This window comes from Salvelinus alpinus, chromosome 15, assembly GCF_045679555.1.
Source record: "Salvelinus alpinus chromosome 15, SLU_Salpinus.1, whole genome shotgun sequence".
In the NCBI taxonomy this organism is placed as follows: domain Eukaryota; kingdom Metazoa; phylum Chordata; class Actinopteri; order Salmoniformes; family Salmonidae; genus Salvelinus; species Salvelinus alpinus.
In genome coordinates, this window is record NC_092100.1 from 56463116 (window position 1) to 56486541 (window position 23426).

General features: G+C 43.4%; 1 protein-coding gene across 1 annotated transcript; it reads right to left on the reverse strand.

Moving 5' to 3' along the window:
• Window positions 1-7528: 7528 nt before the first annotated feature.
• On the reverse strand, window positions 7529-23047 carry LOC139540416 (L-lactate dehydrogenase A chain-like). Its single transcript, XM_071344213.1, has 8 exons — window positions 22703-23047; window positions 20703-20828; window positions 14017-14134; window positions 13616-13789; window positions 12825-12998; window positions 12569-12686; window positions 8649-8772; window positions 7529-8285 (listed from the first exon to the last, which is right to left on the reverse strand). The coding sequence occupies exons 2-8, from the start codon at window positions 20826-20828 to the stop codon at window positions 8121-8123; spliced, it is 999 nt and encodes a 332-aa protein (XP_071200314.1). The 5' UTR covers window positions 22703-23047; the 3' UTR covers window positions 7529-8120.
• Window positions 23048-23426: the final 379 nt, after the last annotated feature.

A 23426-nucleotide genomic window follows, 5' to 3' on the forward strand; every position in this document is an offset into this window, starting at 1 on the left:
AATATACCAAAAGTAAAAGCACAAATAATTTTAAATTCCTTATATTAAGCAAACCAGATGGCACAATTTTCTTGTTTTTTTATTTACGGATAGCCAGGGTCACAATCCAACACTCAGACATCATTTGTGTTCAGTGAGTCTGCCATATCAGAGGCAGTAGGGATGACCAGGGATTGTTCTCTTGATAAGTGTGCGAATTGGACCATTTTCTGTCCTGCTATGCATTCAAAATGTAACGAGTACTTTAGGGTGTCAGGGAAAATGTATGGAGTAAAAAGTATATCATTATCTTTAGGAATGTAGTGAAGTAAAAGTAGTCAAAAATATAAAAAGTAAAGTACAGATACCCCAAAAAATACTTAAGTAGTACTTTAAAGTAATTTTACTTAAGTACTTTACACAATTGCCTTTCATTGAACCTGACCTTTAACCTTCTGGCTGGGGTCTGTTCCCCTCCCTCTGTGACCTCACTGGAGTGCCGGGCTGCCTCAGAAAGGTCTTCTCTGTAACCAGAGTAGGTTGACCGAAAGGTCAAGGGATGTGGTGGTCTCAAACCCCTCAGAACACTGAGCTATATTTAGTAGAGGGGAGTAGAGGGGTGAAAGAGGATAAGGTTCACCATGAGATTAACCATGACATTCATGTTGCTGACTCCAGCCCGCTAGTTCAGATACAGTACAGAGCAAACCAAACCCCCCTTGTAAACCCGGTTGGGGAACCCTGGTTGACAAGAAAGAGAGAGAACATAAAACAATTCCACAACTTAAGTCAGTTTTAATATTTATGTTGTAATTTAGTAAGTATAAGACTGTTAGGTGTATTACTATGACACTGTTACTTTTGTGAAGAAAATAACCTCCCTATCCTTCCTGGCTGACCATCACCTGTAGTCCTTGTGCAGTTCTAGGTAACCCCTATCAAGGCTGGTCTCATAGACCAGACGTAACATAGTAAATGAAAATCCGGGACACTTGGTATGGTTACATAAGACCGAAGGTAGCGGTAGCCACCTGGCTAATGTTAGCCACAACAACTTGGAATTTGTAACATATCACACAAAATTGATGATGGACATCCATAAATGAATACATATGGTGAAACGTTTGACTGGTACTGTAAATGCATGTCTTTTAGGAAATGACAAGGGTTCAACTAGTAGGAGCATGCTTTCTCAGAGCAGGGTCGCGTTCATGTTGACATGAAACCATTTGGAAACCTTTGGAGGTACAATCTGAACTTCTTCTTCTTTTTTTCTCAATGCCGACTGAGTTGAGCAGGCGACCTTGGATTGTGCTCCCAGTCCCCCTTGCTTATCTCAACTGTTCTGTCTGTCAATATTGATCCAATTGGCATCTTGAACAATTAAGAGCGGCTTTCTGTTTTGGCTGTTCAGGATGACTGGATGACACCTTCAGTCTGACTTGACCTGCGGCTTGATCCATTCCAAGATGGCATAGCAGTCAGACGTCCTTTGTCCTCGTCTTGTCGTGTCCCGTGTATATATACATTTACATCTTTCTTCGCATATCTTTTATATATTTTCTTTTTCAAAAACTCAACTTCAAAACACTCTCCTGCAACCCGCCTCACCAATTAAAAAAAATATATATATTTTTTACCTCAAATCTGAAATCCACAATAGAAGCTAGCCAGAAGCTAACCAGAAGCTAGCCAGAAGCTAGCCAGTTCACTAGCTAACGTTAGTATTCAGCTAACCACGGTTTGTGGTCATCAGCTATCCTTTAGCTCGAAAAGCTATCACCAGTTTTGTACAACGCGACTCAGACCAGAACATATCGGACCTATTTTTCTCTCCATATCCCCGGATTTTCAACCGCAAGCTCTAGACATTTACAGCTGGATCTCGCAGCAAGCTAGCTGCTATCCATGTGACCTTTGGGTTACGTCGATCCCGGAGCAAACATCAATTATTCCGGAGCTAGCCAGCTGAAGAGTTCCATCAGCCACTCCTGGGCTACAATCACCTATCCGGACCCGTTTTACTGCCGATGTGGAGCCCCACCGGGCCTTCACGACTGGACTACCGACGTTATCTGCCCGAGGGAGTTATCCAACTGGCCCCTCCGTCGCGACGTTACCTGAATTTTTCTTGGGTCACTATGACTATATCTATTTTGCAAATTGGATTGATCCCCTCTACCACACGGAACCCCAATAATTTACCGTCGGAAACGAATGAGGTGGATTAAAACAGACCTCCATCCTATGCTAGCTTGCTACCGATGCTTGCTAGTTTGCTAGCTTGCTACCGGCTAGCTGTCTGAATCGCCGTTACCCCAACCAACCTCACTACTCACTGGACCCTTATGATCACTCGACTAAGCATGCCTGTCCTTAATGTCAATGTGCCTTGTCCATTGCTGTTCTGGTTAGTGTTTATTGCCTTATTTCACTGTAGAGCCTCTAGCCCTGCTCATTATACCTTATCCAACCTTTCAGTTCCACCACCCACACATGCGATGACATCACCTGGTTTCAATGATGTTTCTAGAGACAATATCTCTCTCATCATCACTCAATACCTAGGTTTACCTCCACTGTATTCACATCCTACCATACCTTTGTCTGTACATTATACCTTGAAGCTATTTTATCGCCCCCAGAAACCTCCTTTTACTCTCTGTTCTGGACGTTCCAGATGACCAATTTTCATAGCTTTTAGCCGTACCCTTATCCTACTCCTCCTCTGTTCCTCTGGTGATGTAGAGGTGAATCCATGCCCTGCAGATTCTAGCTCCACCCCTATTCCCCAGGCGCTCTCTTTTGATGACTTCTGTAACCGTAATAGCCTTGGTTTCATGCATGTTAACATTAGAAGCCTCCTCCCTAAGTTTGTTTTATTCACTGCTTTAGCACACTCTGCCAACCCGGATGTTCTAGCCGTGTCTGAATCCTGGCTTAGGAGGACCACCAAAAATTCTGAAATCTCCATTCCTAACTACAACATTTTCAGACAAGATAGAACGGCCAAAGGGGGCGGTGTTGCAATCTACCGCAAAGATAGCCTGCAGAGTTCTGACCTACTATCCAGGTCTGTACCCAAGCAATTTAAAAATCCACCTCTCTAAAAACAAGTCTCTCACCGTTGCCGCCTGCTATAGACCACCCTCTGCCCCCAGCTGTGCTCTGGACACCATATCAAATCAAATGTATTTATATAGCCCTTCGTACATCAGCTGATTTCTCAAAGTGCTGTACAGAAACCCAGCCTAAAACCCCAAACAGCAAGCAATGCAGGTGTAGAAGCACGGTGGCTAGGAAAAACTCCCTAGAAAGGCCAAAACCTAGGAAGAAACCTAGAGAGGAACCAGGCTATGAGGGGTGGCCAGTCCTCTTCTGGCTGTGCCGGGTGGAGATTATAACAGAACATGGCCAAGATGTGAACTGATTGCCCCCCATCTATCTTCAGAGCTCGTGCTGCTAGGCGACCTAAACTGGAACATGCTTAACACCCCAGCCATCCCACAATCTAAGCTTGATGCCCTCAATCTCACACAAATTATCAATGAACCTACCAGGTACCACCCCAAAGCCGTAAACATGGGCACCCTCATAGATATCATCCTAACCAACTTGCCCTCTAAATACACCTGTGCTGTTTTCAACCAAGATCTCAGCGATCACTGCCTCATTGCCTGCATCCGTAATGGGTCAGCAGTCAAACGACCTCCACTCATCACTGTAAAACGCTCCCTGAAACACTTCAGGGAGCAGGCCTTTCTAATCGACCTGGCCGGGGTATCCTGGAAGGATATTGATCTCATCCCGTCAGTAGAGGATGCCTGGTTATTTTTTTTAAATGCCTTCCTCACCATCTTAAATAAGCATGCCCCATTCAAGAAATGTAGAACCAGGAACAGATATAGCCCTTGGTTCTCTCCAGACCTGACTGCCCTTAACCAACACAAAAACATCCTATGGCGTTCTGCATTAGCATCGAACAGCCCCCGTGATATGCAACTTTTCAGGGAAGCTAGAAACCAATATACACAGGCAGTTAGAAAAGCCAAGGCCAGCTTTTTCAAGCAGAAATTTGCTTCCTGCAACACAAACTCAAAAAAGTTCTGGGACACTGTAAAGTCCATGGAGAATAAGAACACCTCCTCCCAGCTGCCCACTGCGCTGAGGACAGGAAACATTGTCACCACCGATAAATCCACTATAATTGAGAATTTCAATAAGCGTTTTTCTACAGCTGGCCATGCTTTCCACCTGACTACCCCTACCCCGGTCAGCAGCACTGCACCCCCCACAGCAACTCGCCCAAGCCTTCCCCATTTCTCCTTCTCCCAAATCCGGTCAGCTGATGTTCTGAAAGAGCTGGAAAATCTGGACCCCTACAAATCAGCAGGGCTAGACAATCTGGACCCTTTCTTTCTAAAATGATCTGCCGAAATTGTTGCAACCCCTATTACTAGCCTGTTCAACCTCTCTTTCGTGTCATCTGAGATTCCCAAAGATTGGAAAGCAGCTGCGGTCATCCTCCTCTTCAAAGGGGGGGACACTCTTGACCCAAACTGCTACAGACCTATATCTATCCGACCCTGCCTTTCTAAGGTCTTCGAAAGCCAAGTCAACAAACAGATTACCGACCATTTCGAATCCCACCATACCTTCTTCGCTATGCAATCGGGTTTCAGAGCTGGTCACGGGTGCACCTCAGCCACGCTCAAGGTCCTAAACGATATCCTAACCGCCATCGCTAAGAAACAATACTGTGCAGCCGTATTCATTGACCTGGCCAAGGCTTTCGACTCACCACATCCTCATCGGCAGACTCGATAGCCTTGGTTTCTCAAATGATTGCCTCGCCTGGTTCACCAACTACTTCTCTGATAGAGTTCAGTGTGTCAAATCGGAAGGCCTGTTGTCCGGGCCTCTGGCAGTCTCTATGGGGCTGCCACAGGGTTCAATTCTTGGACCGACTCTCTTCTCTGTATACATCAATGATGTCGCTCTTGCTGCTAGTGAGTCTGTGATCCACCTCTACGCAGACAACACCATCCTGTATACTTCTGGCCCTTCTTTGGACACTGTGTTAACAACCCTCCAGATGAGCTTCAATGCCATATAACTCTCCAATTGCTCTTAAATGCAAGTGAAACTAAATGCATGCTCTTCAACCGATCGCTGCCTGCACCTGCCCGCCCGTCAAACATCACTACTCTGGACGGTTCTGACTTAGAATATGTGGACAACTACAAATACCTAGGTGTCTGGTTAGACTGTAAACTCTCCTTCCAGACTCACATCAAACATCTCCAATCCAAAGTTAAATCTAGAATTGGCTTCCTATTTCGCAACAAAGTATCCTTCACTCATGCTGCCAAACATACCCTTGTAAAACTGACCATCCTACTGATCCTCGACTTCGGCGATGTCATTTACAAAATAGCCTCCAATACCCTACTCAATAAATTGGATGCAGTCTATCACAGTGCCATCCGTTTTGTCACCAAAGCCCCATATACTACCCACCACTGCAACCTGTACGCTCTCGTTGGCTGGCCCTCGCTTTATACTCGTCGCCAAACCCACTGGCTCCAGGTCATCTACAAGACCCTGCTAGGTAAAGTCCCCCCTTATCTCAGCTCGCTGGTCACCATAGCAGCACCCACCTGTAGCACGCTCTCCAGCAGGTATATCTCTCTGGTCACCCCCAAAACCAATTCTTCCTTTGGCCGCCTCTCCTTCCAGTTCTCTGCTGCCAATGACTGGAATGAACTACAAAAATCTCAGAAACTGGAAACACTTATCTCCCTCACTAGCTTTAAGCACCAGCTGTCAGAGCAGCTCACAGATTACTGCACCTGTACATAGCCCATCTATAATTTAGCCCAAACAACTACCTCTCCCCTACTGTATTTATTTATTTATTTCTGCTCCTTTGCACCCCATTATTTCTATCTCTACTTTGCACATTCTTCCACTGCAAATCTACCATTCCAGTGTTTTACTTGCTATATTGTATTTACTTCGCCACCATGGCCTTTTTTTGTCTTCACCTCCCTTATCTCACCTCATTTGCTCACATTGTATATAGACTTATTTTTCCACTGTATTATTGACTGTTTGTTTTACTCCATGTGTAACTCTATGATGTTGTATGTGTCGAACTGCTTTGCTTTATCTTGGCCAGGTCGCAATTGTAAATGAGAACTTGTTCTCAACTTGCCTACCTTGCCTACCAAATAAAGTTGAAATATAAAAATATTATGACACTCAACCTAAGACGTTTTTAAACTTTTCGCAACAGAGGAGGAAAATGTTTCTTATTGGACAAGCACGGGTAGTCCCTCCATGTTAATCTGTTTGTTGCCCAATGAGCAGAACCCTTATGGTCACTGTCGATCATGTCAGTTTTTCCATAAAATAATCCCCTCAGCCCTTGTGCAAGGTGTCGCTCTACTACCCGCATCAAAAGGAACATTTGTTTTTTTACTGCTTCTGCTTTGCATGTTTTTTATTCTTCTTTTCCTGTCCACTTCAAGTTCTCAGCTGTTCTAAGAAAGTTACACTACCGTTCAAAAGTTTGGGGTCACTTAGAAATGTCCTTGATTTTGAAAGAAAAGCTACTTTTTTGTCCTTTAAAATAACATCAAATTGATCAGAAATGAATGTTGTATGTTGTAATGTTGTAAATGACTATTGTAGCTGGAAACGGCTGATTTTGAATGGAATATCAACACAGAGGCCCGTTATCAGCAACCACACCTGTGTTCTAATGGCATGTTGTTAGCTAATAAAAGTTTATCATTTTAAAAGGCTGATTGATCATTAGAAAACCCTTTTGCAATTATGTTAGCACAGCTGAAAACTGTTGTGCTGTTTAAAGAAGCAATAAAACGGGCCTTCTTTAGACTGGTTGAGTATCCGGAGCATCAGCATTTGTGGGTTCGATTACAGGCTCAAAATGGCCAGAAACAAAGAACTTTCTTCTGAATCTCGTCAGTCTATTCTTGTTCTGAGAAATTCTATGCGAGAAATTGCCAAGAAACTGAAGATCTCGTACATTGCTGTGTACTACTCCCTTCACAGAACAGTGCAAACTGGCACTAACCAGAATAGAAAGAGGAGTGGGAGGACCCAGTGCACAACTGAGCAAGAGGACAAGTACATTAGAGTGTCTAGTTTGAGAAACAGACACTTCACAAGTCCTCAACTGGCAAATAGTACCCGCAAAACACCAGTCTCAACATCAATAGTGGAGAGGCGACCCCGGGATGCTGGCCTTCTTGGCAGAGTTCCTCTGTCAAATCAAATCAAATCAAATCAAATTTTATTAGTCACATACACATGGTTATCCATGTCCAGTGTCTGTGTTCTTTTGCCCATTGTTAATCTTTTATTTTTATTGGCCAGTCTGAGATATGGCCTTTTCTTTGCAACTCTGCCTAGAAGAATCAGTTGAATCAGCTGCAATTCTAACATGTAAACACAAAACTCCCATACAGGCATGGTGTAGCTCACACGTGCACGGACACACAGAGAGTGACAAAAGAGAGGCTTGTTTCATCCTGGTAGTTTTATTTGGTTGGTGGTGAAGAAAATCGGATCATATGTACATCCAGCTGCCTTGACAAGCACAGTACAGCGCCGTAGTTCCAGTTCAGCTCATAATAACTATATAGGCCTTTATCGCAGTACCATCGCAGCGGAGTTTGGGCCACTGAAGCTTCAGAGACCGATTTTAAGAAATCATCATTAACGGTGAGAAAACTGAGCAGTCAATTTAGGGTGCACAGACCACTGGTGACGAGCAGGATTGTCACCATCAGTTACTTACAGGTCAGGTTTCAACCCAAAACACAACATTGGAAAGTGCCATCAGATTTATTTTTTTATGTGAGCGCCCAGACGATTCCAATAAGTTCTCTGTTTATAACGCTTTTTGTTATTGACATACAAACAGCAGGTACAGTGCAATTGGCAGTGTGTTCAAACCCACTGCCTTTCTTCAGACCTGGTCCTAGTCTTACTTTCTGCCTAAAAGGCTTCATTTGTACCATCAATAGTAAGAATATAGGGGAGAACAAGGACGGGTATACAGAAGGTGGGATTGGGGGTTGAGGATGTTACAGACGGGCACACAGGACTCTTTACAAGGTGAGCTCTTTCTGTACGCCCCATAGGGTCTCGGCGCTGTTGTTCAGCTGCTTCTCCTCCTCGGGCTTCAGAGTCATGTGGATGATGTCGGTCAGACCACTGTTTCCCAGCACGCAGGGCACGCTGAGAAACACCTCCTCCTTCACACCGTACATTCCCTGAGATAGGGGAGGGGGATGGATGGAGGCAAAGAGAGAAACTGGTTAGGGGCCGAACACAGCTGGGGTGTTGGTTTGGGTGGGAGGGGCATGTGTGTACATGAGAGGTAGGCGTGTGTATGTGGGGGGGGGGGGGGGGGGGTGCGTAATAGCATGTGTGTGCCAACTTAATCCTTACATCTTCAGTCTTAACAAGCATTGGTTACAGTATATGCTTTGGCATATAGATTGCATGTCGGTTTGAGACTATAAAAATAAAAGAAAGACTTTACTCCTAGTCTACAACCACAGACAATGATAGAGGACGCAACATTGCATCTGTCCCATTATGGCAGATGGACTCCCAGCATATGGTCTTCTTACCTTGACCATGGTGGACACGGGGTGGACTTTGTGGAGGTTCTTCAGGATGCTCTCAACCAGGTCAGCGACGGACAGGCCGATAGCCCAGGAGGTGTAACCCTTCAGCTTGATGACCTCGTAGGCACTGTATGACATAGAGTGAAACGAGGAGAGGAGTTAAAGGGGAACATCCAAGATACAAACATACACTACATCACCAGAAGTATGTGGACACTGCTCGTCGAACATTTCATTCCAAAATCATGGTCATTAATATGGAGTTGGTCCTCCCTTTGCTGCTATAAAAGCCGCCACTCTTCTAGGAAGGCTTCCACTAGATGTCGGAACATTGCTGCGGGGACTTGCTTCCATTCAGCCACAAGAGCATTAGTGATGTCGAGCACTGATGTTGGGTGATTACGCCTGGCTCACAGTCGGCGTTCCAGTTCATCCCAAAGGTGTTTGATGGGGTTGAGGTCAGGGCTCTCTGCAGGCTAGTCAAGTTCTTCAACACCGATCTCGACAAACCATTGCTGTATGGACCTCACTTTGTGCACGGCGGCCTTCCCCAAACTGTTGCCACAAAGTTGGAAGCACAGAATTGTCTAGAATGTCGTTGTATGCTGTAGCATTAACATTTCCCTTCAATGAAACTAAGGGGCCTAGCCCGAACCATGAAAAAAGGCTCCAGACCATTATTCCTCCACCAAACTTTGCAGTTGGCACTATGCATTCGGGAAGGTAGCATTCTCCTGGCATCTGCCAAACCCAGATTTGTCTGTTGGACTCAGTTCTTGTCAGACAGTTCTTGTCTTGACTTTGCTTCCAGAGGCTCGGTAGTAAGTGTTTCAACCGGGGACAGAATATTTTTTACACACTATGAACTTCAGCCCTGGCTGAGCCATGTTGCTCCTAGATGTTTCCACTTCACAATAACATCACTTACAGTTGATCGTGGCAGCTCTAGCGGGGCAGAAATTTTAAGAACTGACTTCTTGGAAAGGTGGCATCCTATGACGGTTCCACATTGAAAGTCACTAAGGCCATTATGCTACCACTGTTTGTCTACGGAGATTGCATGGCTGTGTGCTCGATTTCATACACCTGTCAGCAACAGGTGTGGCTGAAATAGTCGAATCCACTAATTTGAAGGGGAGTCCACATACTTTTGTATATATAGTGTATATTAAACATACAAATACCTTTAAACACATCTATATAACCTATATATATATATATATATATAACGTATGTGTAACCTTCATAACACCTTTATACACACACCTTTAACCTACACCTCTAACATAACACCTTTGTACACACCTCTTTAACCTATAAGATAGGTATAACGTTCATAAAACATTTAAAACAACCGTCAAATTTTTGGGGAAAATGGGTAGTTTTTCCTGTTGTAAATGCTAAAACCCATTAGTGGAAAATATACACTAAGTATAGCAAACATTAGGAACACTTTCCTAATATTGAGTTGCACCCGCCTTCTTTTGCCTTCAAAACAGCCTGAATTGGTCGGGGCATGGACTCTACAAGGTGTCGAAAGCATTTTACACAGGGATGCTGGCCCATGTTGACACCAATGCTTCCCACCCACAGTTGTGTCAAGTTGGCTGGATGTCCTTCGGGTGGTGGACCATTCTTGATACTGTTGGGTTCTGAGAATATTAAATATACTTATTCATGTCACTGAGGGAGAGAGGTTAATGTATAACGTTTACATTATGTCAGGATATGTTTTTGTTCGCCATCAGGGATCCTATTGGAGGGAGCTTCTGGGAGGAGAAGAGACACAGTCTGGTACCAGTCACCATGACAGCCGTGAGTTGGGGAGGAGTGAGGACTTAGGTGCAGAGGTCAGGTCAGATGAAGTGAGGAAGAACAGATATCACTAAGGTTATGTCTAGCAACAGAGATGCATTGGCTGTTCAGATGTGTAGGAGGAGACTCAGCATAGGAGAAAGGGTTAAATATCAGTGCTTAGGCCTCCTGGGTGGCGCAGTGGTCTAAGGCACTGCATCGCAGTAGTAGCTGTGCCACCAGAGATTCTGGGTTCGAGCCCAGGCTCTGTCGCAGCCGGCCGCGGCCAGGAGGCCCATCATGCTGATTGAGTTTGAATAACAGACTGGAAGCTTCAAAAGGAGGGTGGTGCTTGGCATCATTGTTCTTCCTCTGTCAACCATGGTTACCTGCAAGGAAACATGTGCCGTCATCATTGCCTTGCACAAAAAGGGCTTCACAGGCAAGGATATTGCTGCCAGTAAGATTGCACCAAAATCAACCATTTATCGGATCATCAAGAACTTCAAGGAGAGCGGTTCAATTGTTGTGAAGAAGGCTTCAGGGCGCCCAAGAAAGTCCAGCAAGCGCCAGGACCGTCTCCTAAAGTTGATTCAGCTGTGGGATTGGGGCACCACCAGTACAGAGCCTACTCAGGAATGGCAGCAGGCAGGTGTGAGTGCATCTGCATGCACAGTGAGGCAAAGACTTTTGGAGGATGGCCTGGTGTCAAGAAGGGCAGCAAAGAAGCCAATTCTCTCCAGGAAAAACATCAGGGACAGACTGATAGTCTGCAAAAGGTAGAGGGATTGGACTGCTGAGGACTGGGGTAAAGTCATTTTCTCTGATGAATCCCTTTCCAATTGTTTGGGGCATCAGGAAAAAAGCTTGTCCGGAGAAGAAAAGGTGAGCGCTACCATCAGTCCTGTGTCATGCCAACAGTAAAGCATCCTGAGACCATTCATGTGTGGGGTTGCTTCTCAGCCAAGGGAGTGGGCTCACTCAGAATTTTGCCTAAGAACACAGCCATGAATAAAGAATGGTACCAACACATCCTCCGAGAGCAACTTCTCCCAACCATCCAGGAAAAGTTTGGTGACGAACAATGGCTTTTCCAGCATGATGGAGCACCCTTCCATGAGGCAAAAGTGATAACTAAGTGGCTCGGGGAACAAAACATCGATATTTTGGGTGCATGGCCAGGAAACTCCCCAGACCTTAATCCCATTGAGAACCTGTGGTCAATCCTCAAGAGGCGGGTGGACAAACAAAAACCCGCAAATTCTGACAAACTCCAAGCATTGATTATGCAAGAATGGGCTGCTATCAGTCAGGATGTGGCCCAGAAGTTAATTGACAGCAGGGCGGATTGCAGAGGTCTATATTTACTCTTTGCATCAACTTCATGTCATTTTCAATACAAGCCTTTAACACTTATGAAATGCTTGTAATTATACTTCAGTATTCTACACCTGCATTGCTTGCTGTTTGGGGTTTTAGGCTGGGTGTCTGTACAGCACTTCGAGATATTAGCTGATGTACGAAGGGCTATATAAAATAAACTTGATTTGATTTGATTTGATATTCCATAGTAACATCTGACAAAAATATCTAAAGATACTGAAGCAGCAAACTTTGTGAAAATTAATATTTGTGTCATTCTCAAAACTTTTGGCCACGACTGTGTATTCATGTGCTACAGTGGTCTCTGAGCTCTGCTTTACCTAACCATTAGGGCTCCCGAGTGGTGCAGCGGTCTAAGGCACTGCATCTCGGTGTAAGAGGTGACTATGGTCTCTGGTTCGAATCCAGGCTGAATCACATCTGACCGTGATTGGGAGTCCCATAGGGCGGCACACAATTGACCCGGGTTTGGCCGGGGTAGACCGTCATTGTAAATAAGAATTTGTTCTTAACTGACTTACCTGGTTAAATATTTGTTTTAAATTAAAACCATTGTGTTCATTAGGCATGAAACGGAAGAAAACGAGCCGAAAAGGAGTGAGTACTAAATGAATGGAGTACTATCTGAACTAAGTAACGCGTTTCCCATTGCAAACATTTTTTAAAAGGTTGAGCCCTGATTAACATGACCCTAGATAAATAAAGATAAAGTTGAACATATAGCGATGTGTGTTTATAAGACTCACCCGTCGACCACCATCTTGTGGATGTGCTTCCAGTCCTCCTTGTCTGCGTCTGTGCCCATGTCTGGGTTCAGGCCCTTCAGGGAAACACCGGCAACATTCACACCGCTCCATACAGGCACTGGGAGAAAGAGAAGAGACAGGCATCCAGTCAGTCTGTCATAGACACAGTACCAATGTACGTGAAGGTCTTCCACAATATTGTAATCAGACAGACAGGTTCCGGTGTGGAGTGTATTTGAAGCCATAGCCTACATACCGCTGGAGTCTCCGTGCTCTCCAATGATCCAGCCGTGACAGCTGGATGGGTGAAGGTGTAGCTTCTCGCCCATCAGGTGACGGAAACGACCAGAGTCCAGGTTGGTGCCGGAACCGATGACGCGGTGACGGGGGAAACCACTCAGCTTCCAAGCCACGTAGGTTAGGATGTCAACTGAGATGGGGGAAGAAGGGGGGTGACAAATATTAGCACAATCTGAGTTAACAAAACAAACCCTAACCTTTACCCTATCCTTAACCATACCACTAACATTATGCCTAACTTTAAATTATATTTTATCTTTGTAGAAATGTTCACTGTATAGCCTATATTGACTTTGCAGACTGGTCATACAGTGGGGACCGAAAGAGAGGGGTGAAGGGGTGACACATTTTATAGGAGTTGTCAGCAATAGGACCGTGGAGTTGTTAATGTAACCTGCCCCTGATCATGGAAAGCTACAGGATGAGCAGGCTTTTGTTCCAGCCCAGGACTAACATTATTCAAACCTATGAATGACTTATCATAATGCTAGAGTAATGATCAAGTCACTAGACGATGTTGAACCGAATTACCTTCACTTCCACTTTTCTATGTATTGTTCTCTCTCTCTCTCTCTCTCTCTCTCTCTCTCTCTCTCTCTCTCTCTCTCTCTCTCTCTCTCTCTCTCTCTCTCTCTCTCTCTCTCTCTCTCTCTCTCTCTCTCTCTCTCTCTCTCTCTCTCTCTCTCTCTCTCTCTCTCTCTCTCTCTCTCTCATCCCTCTCTCTCTCATCCCTCTCTTCTCTCGTACCAGGATTGGAGACGACCAGCAGGATGGCGTTGGGGCTGTACTTGACGATCTGGGGGATAATGAATTTGAAGATGTCGACGTTGCGCTTCACCAGGTTCAGACGGCTCTCACCCTCTTGCTGACGAGCACCGGCTGTGACCACCACCACCTTAGAGTGGGCAGTCGTACTGTAGTCTTGAGTGAGATATAAAGATGCACGTTAAACACACACAAATGCAACCTAGTGTTTCCGAAGCACCCCCGCAACAAATATGTGTGTGTGTGTGTGTGTGTGTTTGTATGTGTGTGCCTTTGTGTGTTTCTGCTCAACTTGTGCATGTTTGTGTGTGTGTGTGCACAACTCGTTTGTGCGTATGTGTGTTTCAGAGTGTGTGTGCATAAGTGTATGACTCTTTACTCACCCTTGTCGCCCACGATCTTGTGAGTCTTGCAGAAGAGGCTGCCGTGCTGCAGGTCCATGACCTCACCCTTCAGTTTATCTTCCATCACGTCAATCAGGCACAGCTCATCGCACAGGTCCTGGTCAACACATGCAAACAAGGAATATTATGGTTCAGGAATATACTCCATGTAGAAAAGTATATGGCTGTGCTGTACATGAGGGGCTGGTTTCCCGGGCACAAATTAGGGCAAAATCTTGGCATAAATCTTGGCATTTCACAGTTGAAACTGCTTTTTAGTCCCGGACGATGCATTATTTGTGTCCAGGGAAACTGTCCCTGCTCCATTTTACTAAGACATTTAATGGTGATCATTATTTAGTAGTACACTTTGTAGTGTTTAACAATATAACCTATATAAAAAGTAGTTATGTCTAAAATGCATTTTCGCTGTGTTTTATTTTGACAACTGACCAGGCCCATCTCACACTTAGAGGCCTAAAACCACTTCCCTCCAGTCCATTGTCTTATTGACACCAAATAGGCCTATTGAACAACTGGATAAAACAAACTTCTACTGATTGGTTATAACACAAGCCCTGGAAAAAACACAGTGGCAGCCCACCAGTTACCTCCGGCTCACTCCACTCAGATCACCTCGGCAGACTTGACATGCACAGCTCTCAGCAGAGGTCTTTTTCCTGTAAGCCTTTGTTTCCTCACTGGCTTAGTTTGCATCCCTAATGGCACTCTATTCCCTATATAGTGTACTACTGTTGACCAGGGCCCACAGGGTGTATGACAATACATTGTGTGTACAAAATATTAGGAACACACTCCGAATATCAAGTTGCACCCTCTTTTTCCCACAGAACAGCCTTAATTCGTCGGAGCATGGACTCAACAAGGTGACAATGTTGAATCCAATGCTTCCCACAGTTGTGTCAAGTTGGCTGGATGTCCTTTGTGTGGTGGATCATTCTTGATACACATGGGAAAAACTGTTGAGCATGAAAAACCCAGCAGCATTGCAGTTCTTGAACACACTCAAACCGGTGTGCCTAGCACAGGGGTGGGCAAACTTTTTGACTCGCGGGCCACAATGGGTTCTAAAATTTGACAGAGGGGCCGGGCCAGGAGCATTTGGAGGGAGTGTTTGGGCCGGATATACTAAAGCATTAAATGTAGTGTGTGCAAACCTCATAGCACAGTAAGAACACTACAACCCAATTTATTAACTGTCTTTCAAATGTGAAAAATAGCCCTTATCAGTTAATAAATTTGTCTCAAGGAATATGCAAGATATGGCATTTACATACTATTTCGCAGATACCGGGATGAGGAAATGTAAATAGATTAAAATAACATACGCACTGTGATTTATCAAGATTGCGTCTGTTTTTAATAAGTTTCAATCGAAGGTGCAAAGTTAAAGAAATCAACATTTATTGAAAAATGGAATCACTTTCAACATTCAAAACATATTATTACACAACGAAATACTCAAGCTCAATAATATCTACTTGTGTTAAACTCCGCAAAATCATGGATGGATTGTCCTGACCGCGCGCTCTACAAACTCGCCACGGACGCCCTCGCCTTCACGCGCAAACAGTACACGTGTATCGTTGCCAAGCACACAGACATAGGCTGTATTAAATATCCTACCTGCAGCTGAAAATTTAAATTTAAATTAAGAGCGATGTGCGGCGTGTTAATAAAGCTACTGTACCGCTGCTGTGCGTAAATGCGCATTGCTCTTAATTAAAAGACGCACTTCCAAACTTTCCATATGCATTTTTTCATAACACAGCAGAAAAACTCACCATTTCAGTGGGAACAGTGTTGTTGGTCTCCCTTTTTTGCCAGTGCATCAAAGTCTGGAGTTAGTTTTGTTGTGGCAATTCTCAGGACAGATCTGAGGTGTTGGTCAGTTAACTTGGATCTGTGATGGGCTTTGTTGATTTTCATGACGCTAAACGTCTGCTCACACACGTAGGTCGAGCCAAACAGGCCCTAGCACCTACTACCATAACCCGTTCAAAGGCACTTAAATCTTTAATCTTGCCCATTCACCATCTGAGTGGCTTAAAAATCATTCTTTAACCTGTCTCTTCCCCTTCATCTATACTGATTACTGAATACTGAAGTGGATTTAACAAGTGACACCAATAAGAGATCATAGCTTTCACCTGGATTCATCTGGTCAATCGACAGTATGTCATGGAAAGACTAGTTGTTCCTAATGTTTTGGGACACAACCTATGCCAGTGAGGAAACAGAAAATGGCCCATAGGGTTCTGGTCAAAGGTAGTACAATAGGGAATAGGTGTCATTTGGGACGCAATAGTCAGGAGCCTTGTTTATAACTTTATAGGTCTTTTTTTTCATGTTTACCCCCTTTTTCTCCCCAATTTCGTGATATACAAAAGGAAGTTACAGTCTTGTTCCATCGCTACAACTCCCGTACGAAGGTCGAAGGTCGAGAGCCGTGCGTCCTCTGAAACATGACCCTGCCAAGCCGCACTGCTTCTTGACACAATGCTCGCTGAACCCGGAAGCCAGACGCACCAATATGTCGGAGGAAAGTAGATATGGACAAGGATATCTCTACAATTTCTCCAGAATTAAGACGTTAGTCTTCATTAAAAACCAACCCACTGGGCACAGACTTCAGTTCAATGTCTAGTTTGGATTTACAAAAATATAAATATAAAGTGTTGTTCCCATGTTTCATGAGTGAAATAAAAGATCCCAGAAATGTTCCATATGCACAAAAGGCTTATTTCTCTTAATTTTTTGCACACATTTCTTTACATTCCTGTTAGTGAGCATTTTTCCTTTGCCAAGATAATCCATCCACCTGACAGGTGTGGCATATTAAGAAGCTAATTAAACAGCATGATCATTACACAGGTGCACCTTGTGCTGGGGACAATAAAAGGTTACTCTAAAATGTGCAGTTTTGTCACACGCCAGAGATGTCTCAAGTTTTGAAGGAGCGTGCAATTGGCATGGTGACCGCAGGAATGTCCACCAGAGCTGTTGCCAGATAAGTGAATGTTAATTTCTCTACCATCGTACGTCCAACCAGCCTCAAAACCACAGATCATGTGTAACGACGCCAGCCCAGCACCTCCACATCCGGCTTCTTCACCTTCGGGATCGTCTGAGACCAGCCACCCGGACAGCTGATGAAACTGTGGGTTTGCACAACCGAAGATTGTCCTCACCAGGGTCTTGACCTGCCTGCAGTTCGGCATTGTGACCGACTTCAGTGGGCAAATGTTCACCTTCGATGGCCACTGGCACGCTGGAGAAGTGTGCTCTTCACAGATGAATCCCGGTTTCAACTGAACCAGGCCGATGGCAGATGTGTTAGCGAGCGGTTTGCTGATGTCAAAGTTGTGAACAGAGTGCCCCATGGTGGCAGTGGGGTTATGGTATGGCCAGGTATAAGCTACAGACAATAAACACAATTGCATTTTATTGATGGCAATTGGAATGCTCAGCGATAGCGTGGCGAGATCCTGAGGCCCATTGTCGTGCCGTTCATCCGCCGCCATCTCCTCATCTTTCAGCATGATAATGCACGGCCCCATGTCTCAAAGATCTGTACACAATTCCTTGAAGCTGGAAATGTACCAGTTCTCCCATGGCCTGCATACTCGCCAGACATGTCACCCATTAAGCATGTTTGGGATGCTCTGGATCGACGTGTACGACAGCGTGTTCCCGCCAATATCCAGCAACTTTGTACAGCGATTGAGGAGGAGTGGGACAACATTCCACAGGCCACAATCAACAGCCTGATCAACTCTATGTGAAGGAGATGTGTCACGTTGCATGAGGCAAATGGTGTTCACACCAGATACTGGTTTTCTGGTCCAAGCCCCTACCATTTTTTAAGATGCATATCTGTATTCCCAGTCATGTGAAATCCATAGATTAGGGCCTAATGAATTTATTTCAATTAACTGAGTTCCTTATATGAACTGTCACGCAGTAAAATCTTTGAAATTGTTGCATGTTACATTTATATTTTTCGTTCAGTGTACATTTGCTTGAGTTGTCAACTAACGTGAATTGAACATGAAATCAACAACAAATGTCACCACGTCATTGGATTTATTAAAAAAAGGGTTCCCCCATTCCATGTCCATTGCCAGCGCAAAATCTAATATTTGAAAACATTGTACAGAAAGGCCAAGGACTGCAATAACAGGAGTGGGAACGGGAGTGCCCGATAGCCATTTTAGTCAGAGCTGGACGCGGTATTGGGTGACCATCCCAACATCCGTCCGTTGTTCATTCTGGACAGTGCTGTGGCAATATTGAGGGAAAGCTGCTGAGCGCTTGATCAACTTTTTTGGTAATGTGAATAGTCTAATTCAATTGCTATATCAGATATGAAAAGAATAAAGCGGTACAATGCCTTTAGATAGTATATCTTAGATAGTACCTCTTAGATAGTACCTCTTAGATAGTACCTCTTTACTTTTTTCAAATTTTGTTGTGTTACAGCCTGAATTTGAAATGGATTAAATTAAGATTTTTGCTTACTGGCCTAACCACAATAGCCCATAATGTCAAATTGTTCTGACAAATTAATAACTAAATCAAATGTCTTGAGTCAATACGTATTCAATCGCTTTGTTATGGCAAGCCTAAATAAGTTCAGGAGAAAAATGTGCTTAACAAGTCACATAATAAGACTCTGTGTGCAATTATAGTGTTTAACGTGATTTTTTAATTACTACCTCATCTCTGTACCCCACCCATACAATTATCTGTAAGGTCCCTCAGTCGAGCAGTTAATTTCAAACACAGATTCAACCACAAAGACCATGGAGGTTTTCGGGCACCTTTTGGTAGATAGGTAAAGAAAAAGGAGCCATTGAATATGTGAAAAAAAAGAACCCTGTACAAAATAAAAAATATTCCAAAACATGCATCCTGTTTGCAACAAGGCACTAAAGTAATACTGCAATAATGGCCTATGTTAAGCTTTTAAAAAAGTACAAAGTATGTGTAAGGTGTTAAGCCTGTTTTAAAATATGCTTAAAATGCTTAAAATACAAAAAACAATTGTGATTGTTTTAAATTGTGTTTAGGAAATAAAGATAGACATGGTTTTTACATTTAACATTTAAGTCATTTAGCAGACGCTCTTATCCAGAGCGACTTACACAAAGTAGTGGTAATATTTCATTCAGCACAGAAATGTGTAGGCAGCTTAACTTACCCTATTTACCCCATACCCGGAGTAGGTTGTGCCAAAAGACCATTATGTTTTCAAAACTGTAATGTTTACATGAATTATTATTTCTAGGGATACACAACATCCTAAAATATATGTATATCTATTTGTTTGAAATAATACTATATTTCCCTTGATGGATTGATGCTGAATTTAAAAAAAATTCTCTACTACCACCCTCTCCCCTAAATTGTAGAATATGTCCAAACTGATACGTAAAGACACATTGCTTTCTGTAAGCATGGCTACTTTTAGTTTGACACTTTAATCCTTAATAAAGTCATAGTATTTGCTTTTCATGCATTATTCTTTGCACTTTTTATCTACTCCCACTTTTATACATTTTTTAATGATGAGAGTGTAAAATGATTGACTATAAAAGTGTGCTGTTTTCTGTCGATTTATACAGCTTGTGTCATAATGGGAGGTCCAAGACAGGTCACATTCATTTGCATACAGGGAGGGACCAGGGATTTTGGTCACAATACGGATGCAGTGGGCAGATAAGAGACCATTTTAATACCATGTGTAGATGCAAAAAATCTCGATCAGATAGTGATCGGATCATCTTGAGCGGATGACGATAACTACATCCCACTTGAGCACAATCCAATCAATGTCTATTCCACGTCGGTTCAATGTAGTTTTTATGTTGATTCAACCAGTGTGTGCCCAGTGGGATGTTCATGCAAGGTGTATCGAGGGCTAGAGTATAAAACGGCTCTCAATGTTTCTGACACTCCCTGAGGTAGAGAGAACTGGAATCCATCAAACATTTACAGAATATACTTCACTTATCAGCTTCACTTCATTTACCCTGTTTTCTCTGGCTGGTGGTGTATAAGACAAAGCCAGACTGAATTACAGAGGGGTTGGGTTTTAGACCAGTGATCTTGGAGCCCTTGAACAGATTCCTGTGTTATTTTCTCTAATCTTCTCTCTTACCAGTTAGAACAATGGAGGTAATGGCCTGGGTCATGTTCATTAGGGCACCCAACAGATTTAGTTTTTGTAAAAACAATGTCATATTGGACACGTACATGCAGTCCCTCTCTGTTTAAGTACGTATTATTCTGTTTGGTGCCAAATGAACACGACCTTGGACATTGTGTCCTAGTCATGTCTGTCTAACTTCTTATGTTCATAAATGTTCATGCACTTTACCTAAACACCCCTTACCTCTGTCCTCTATCTCCCTCATTCCCACTACCTATTACCCCCCCCTGCAGCCGCCGCCGCCACAATTCACACTGTAACACCTAACACCCCTTTCACTCTGGCTAAAAGTCTTACACCCTTTCCTTCCACCACTCCCCTAATCTCTTATTCTGCAATTACTGCATCCAAAATACCACAGTCGACAACAGTTACTGCACTTTTACTGCAGTTTAAAAACGGCAATCTTCTTTTGTAAGGTTGGTCCCCCCACCCCCTCCATCGGTCTCACCTTGAGCAGGACGCTGACTGCGGAGGCCATGCCAACCATGCCGACGCCAACAACGGTCACCTTGCTCCGGGAGCCAACAGGCTCACCAGCCAACACATGGGTGATCAGCTTCTCCTTGGTTGTCATCTGAAAGACAGACAGACCCAGAGAAACCCATAGAAAGACAGAGAGACAAAGACAAAAGGGGACAGAGAGAGACGGGGTCAGAGACATACTGTATCCTGATCCCATTTGTTTTGCCTAGTACATCATCGCAGAGAGCAAGAATGAATAGAAGGTCAAAGAGTCAACTCTCAAAACAATGAATTAATTGGTATATATCATTCACCTCTCCACCATGCTAGCTGATGTGTGGTAAGGATTCTGGCATCCACACATTGTTAGTGGATGAGGTGTTTCCCCCTTATTTTGTAAAGCACTTTCAGTACCTTAGTTGGTAGAAAGGTGCTATATACTGTAGATCCAATCAATGATGATTATTATTTATTATTTGTCCAGTGTTTCTGTCAGCTCAGAGGCAGCTATGAAGTGAATATTAAATGACAGTTTTTAAATGAAAGCATGAGCTTTATTATCTTGTCTATATGGAGTTACCATCCCCATTCCCCACATTTTTTAGTAACATGGCATTTTAACTAAACTACTTTCCTTTTATCATATTCAAATCATATAAAAATGTATTGGTTGCTAACAGCTAGTTAGTTATATCATCCCACTCTGCAGCCCAGCATAACATCTTTATCTCCTATTTGACCGACAGCAACACTGGGTCTCCATATCAATGCCTATCTCTCTCCCGCACCCTTCTGCTCCTGCCTCCGGTTGCCCTGCCTAACTGACCACAAACTATTACGGGGTGGCAATGGTGTCATGACATGGGCGCTATTTATACTTCCTGGTTCGGGGAGAACGATAGTGAAGGGCCTGTTGAGAATATGACATTAAATTGATGACACGGCTACAACAGCATTCAAGCTATTTTAGGCTCCAAATTTCCACCCTGTTAGGATCTTGTATTCATTATTGGTTGTTCCACCATGTTTTTTTGCTTAATACCCTGTTGTGCTTCAATTCCATCCTGTTAGGTCAGTATTTAAAAATAACAATTGAACAATACCATCAAATGTTATGTATATTTTTGTGGTAACCTGCAGAGATAGAAGGGGTCAACTAAACATTCTTTTGATATTGAATCTTATTTGGAAAAACAGGGTGCAAATAAAGCGCTGGTTCTGAAAATAACACACATTTTACTCATTAATCTTTGTTTTATAATTATTTGAAGAAAACAAATGAATGTGATAGAATAATGGACAATCTAAATCTAGATACATACGTACATGTGTTAACACTTTCAGAAATATGTATATGTCCCTAACATGGTGGAAATATATCATGGTCCATGTGTGAACAATCTGCCTATAATTATTTAAGGGTTAATCAACGAGAGGCTACGCGTTCTCTGGAGAGTAATGAACGATGTGAAAGGTGTGCTCCACGACGCTCTAGCGAAGTGGATCTAACCTTCCACGGAGTTGCATTATTCTCCAGAGAACGCCATAGCCTCTCGTTGATTATCCCTTAAAGATTTGCTAGTTTAGCTAACCAAACCATCAGTCTTAGCTTTCTATTATGAGAATCTAATTCAACAATGCCAATGAAGTTTTCAATTCAACTTTTGCTTTCAAAAGCAGCTGAATAGAACATGTAAGAATGAACTATAGCCATTGAATTCTACCATGCTGATATATCGTGCATTATAGGGAAATAGAATGCCCTTCAAGCCAATCAGAAACAAGTATTCAACAATGCCTGGTATAATTAAGCAATAAGCCCCACGGGATGTGGTATATGGCCAATATACCACAGCTAAGGACTGCCTGAGCTTGACCACTAAAAGTGCTAGAATACCCCCCAAAAATTAAATAGGTACTTTCCTCCCCAAATGTTATGTAGGAATGACCCTTCCCATTACTTGATCACAAAATCTGATGTCTCACCTTGAAGGTTTAGTGAAAGTGATGTAGAAATAACACTGAGAAGCGAATTGGAATGTCTTCGGCTGGCCTCTTCTTCCCTGGCTGGATGCAGCTTTTCTGCAGCAATGGAGCACATGGGGGAGGTTCACGGTATTTAAATAGCTTAGGGGTGCCCGGTAGACATTGCGTGATTACATATGAATCATACCAGACCTGTCGGTGTTAAATGTCACGTCCATGCAGAGCAAATGTAATTGCTGTGCTCTTGGATGCGGTAGTGCGCGCCACGCTCGGTTAATGTGTCTCTGCATAGACTATTCTGTGCTATTGACCAAGTGCATCATCAGAGGAATCCCTACAGTAGCCCTACTTTACTCTTGAACAGTAGCCTTTTTATATAGTGTGAGGATGTCATTTTGGGTCCATCTTGGGTTCTATTTCATCACACTGAAACTCAGTCACATCACATAAACAGAAAAATGGCACCAAACAAGATATCCCAGGATGCCTCATACACATCATGTAGGCTACACATCTTGTGTGGTCCCTGTTGTCTTTAATGCATTGTGCTCCAGTTTTCTAACCGGGCTGCTGTAAACATCTAACACTATAACATGATCAGGGTTGGGGTGTACCCGATTACATGTAATCACATGTAATCAGTTACATGTAATTGAATTACACTAAAACTTTAACTGTAATCAGAGGCGTCATTGCCCATAGGGGGCACGTGCCTACTCAGATT

Coding starts and splice junctions, on each gene's coding strand:
- LOC139540416 (XM_071344213.1), bottom strand. CDS start 20,828: ATGACAACCAAGGAGAAGCTGATCACCCATGTGTTGGCTGGTGAGCCT. Junction 14,135..20,702: donor CAGTCAGCGTCCTGCTCAAG/GTGAGACCGATG, acceptor TGTGTTGACCAG/GACCTGTGCGATGAGCTGTG. Junction 8,773..12,568: donor CACAAGATGGTGGTCGACGG/GTGAGTCTTATA, acceptor TATGTCATACAG/TGCCTACGAGGTCATCAAGC.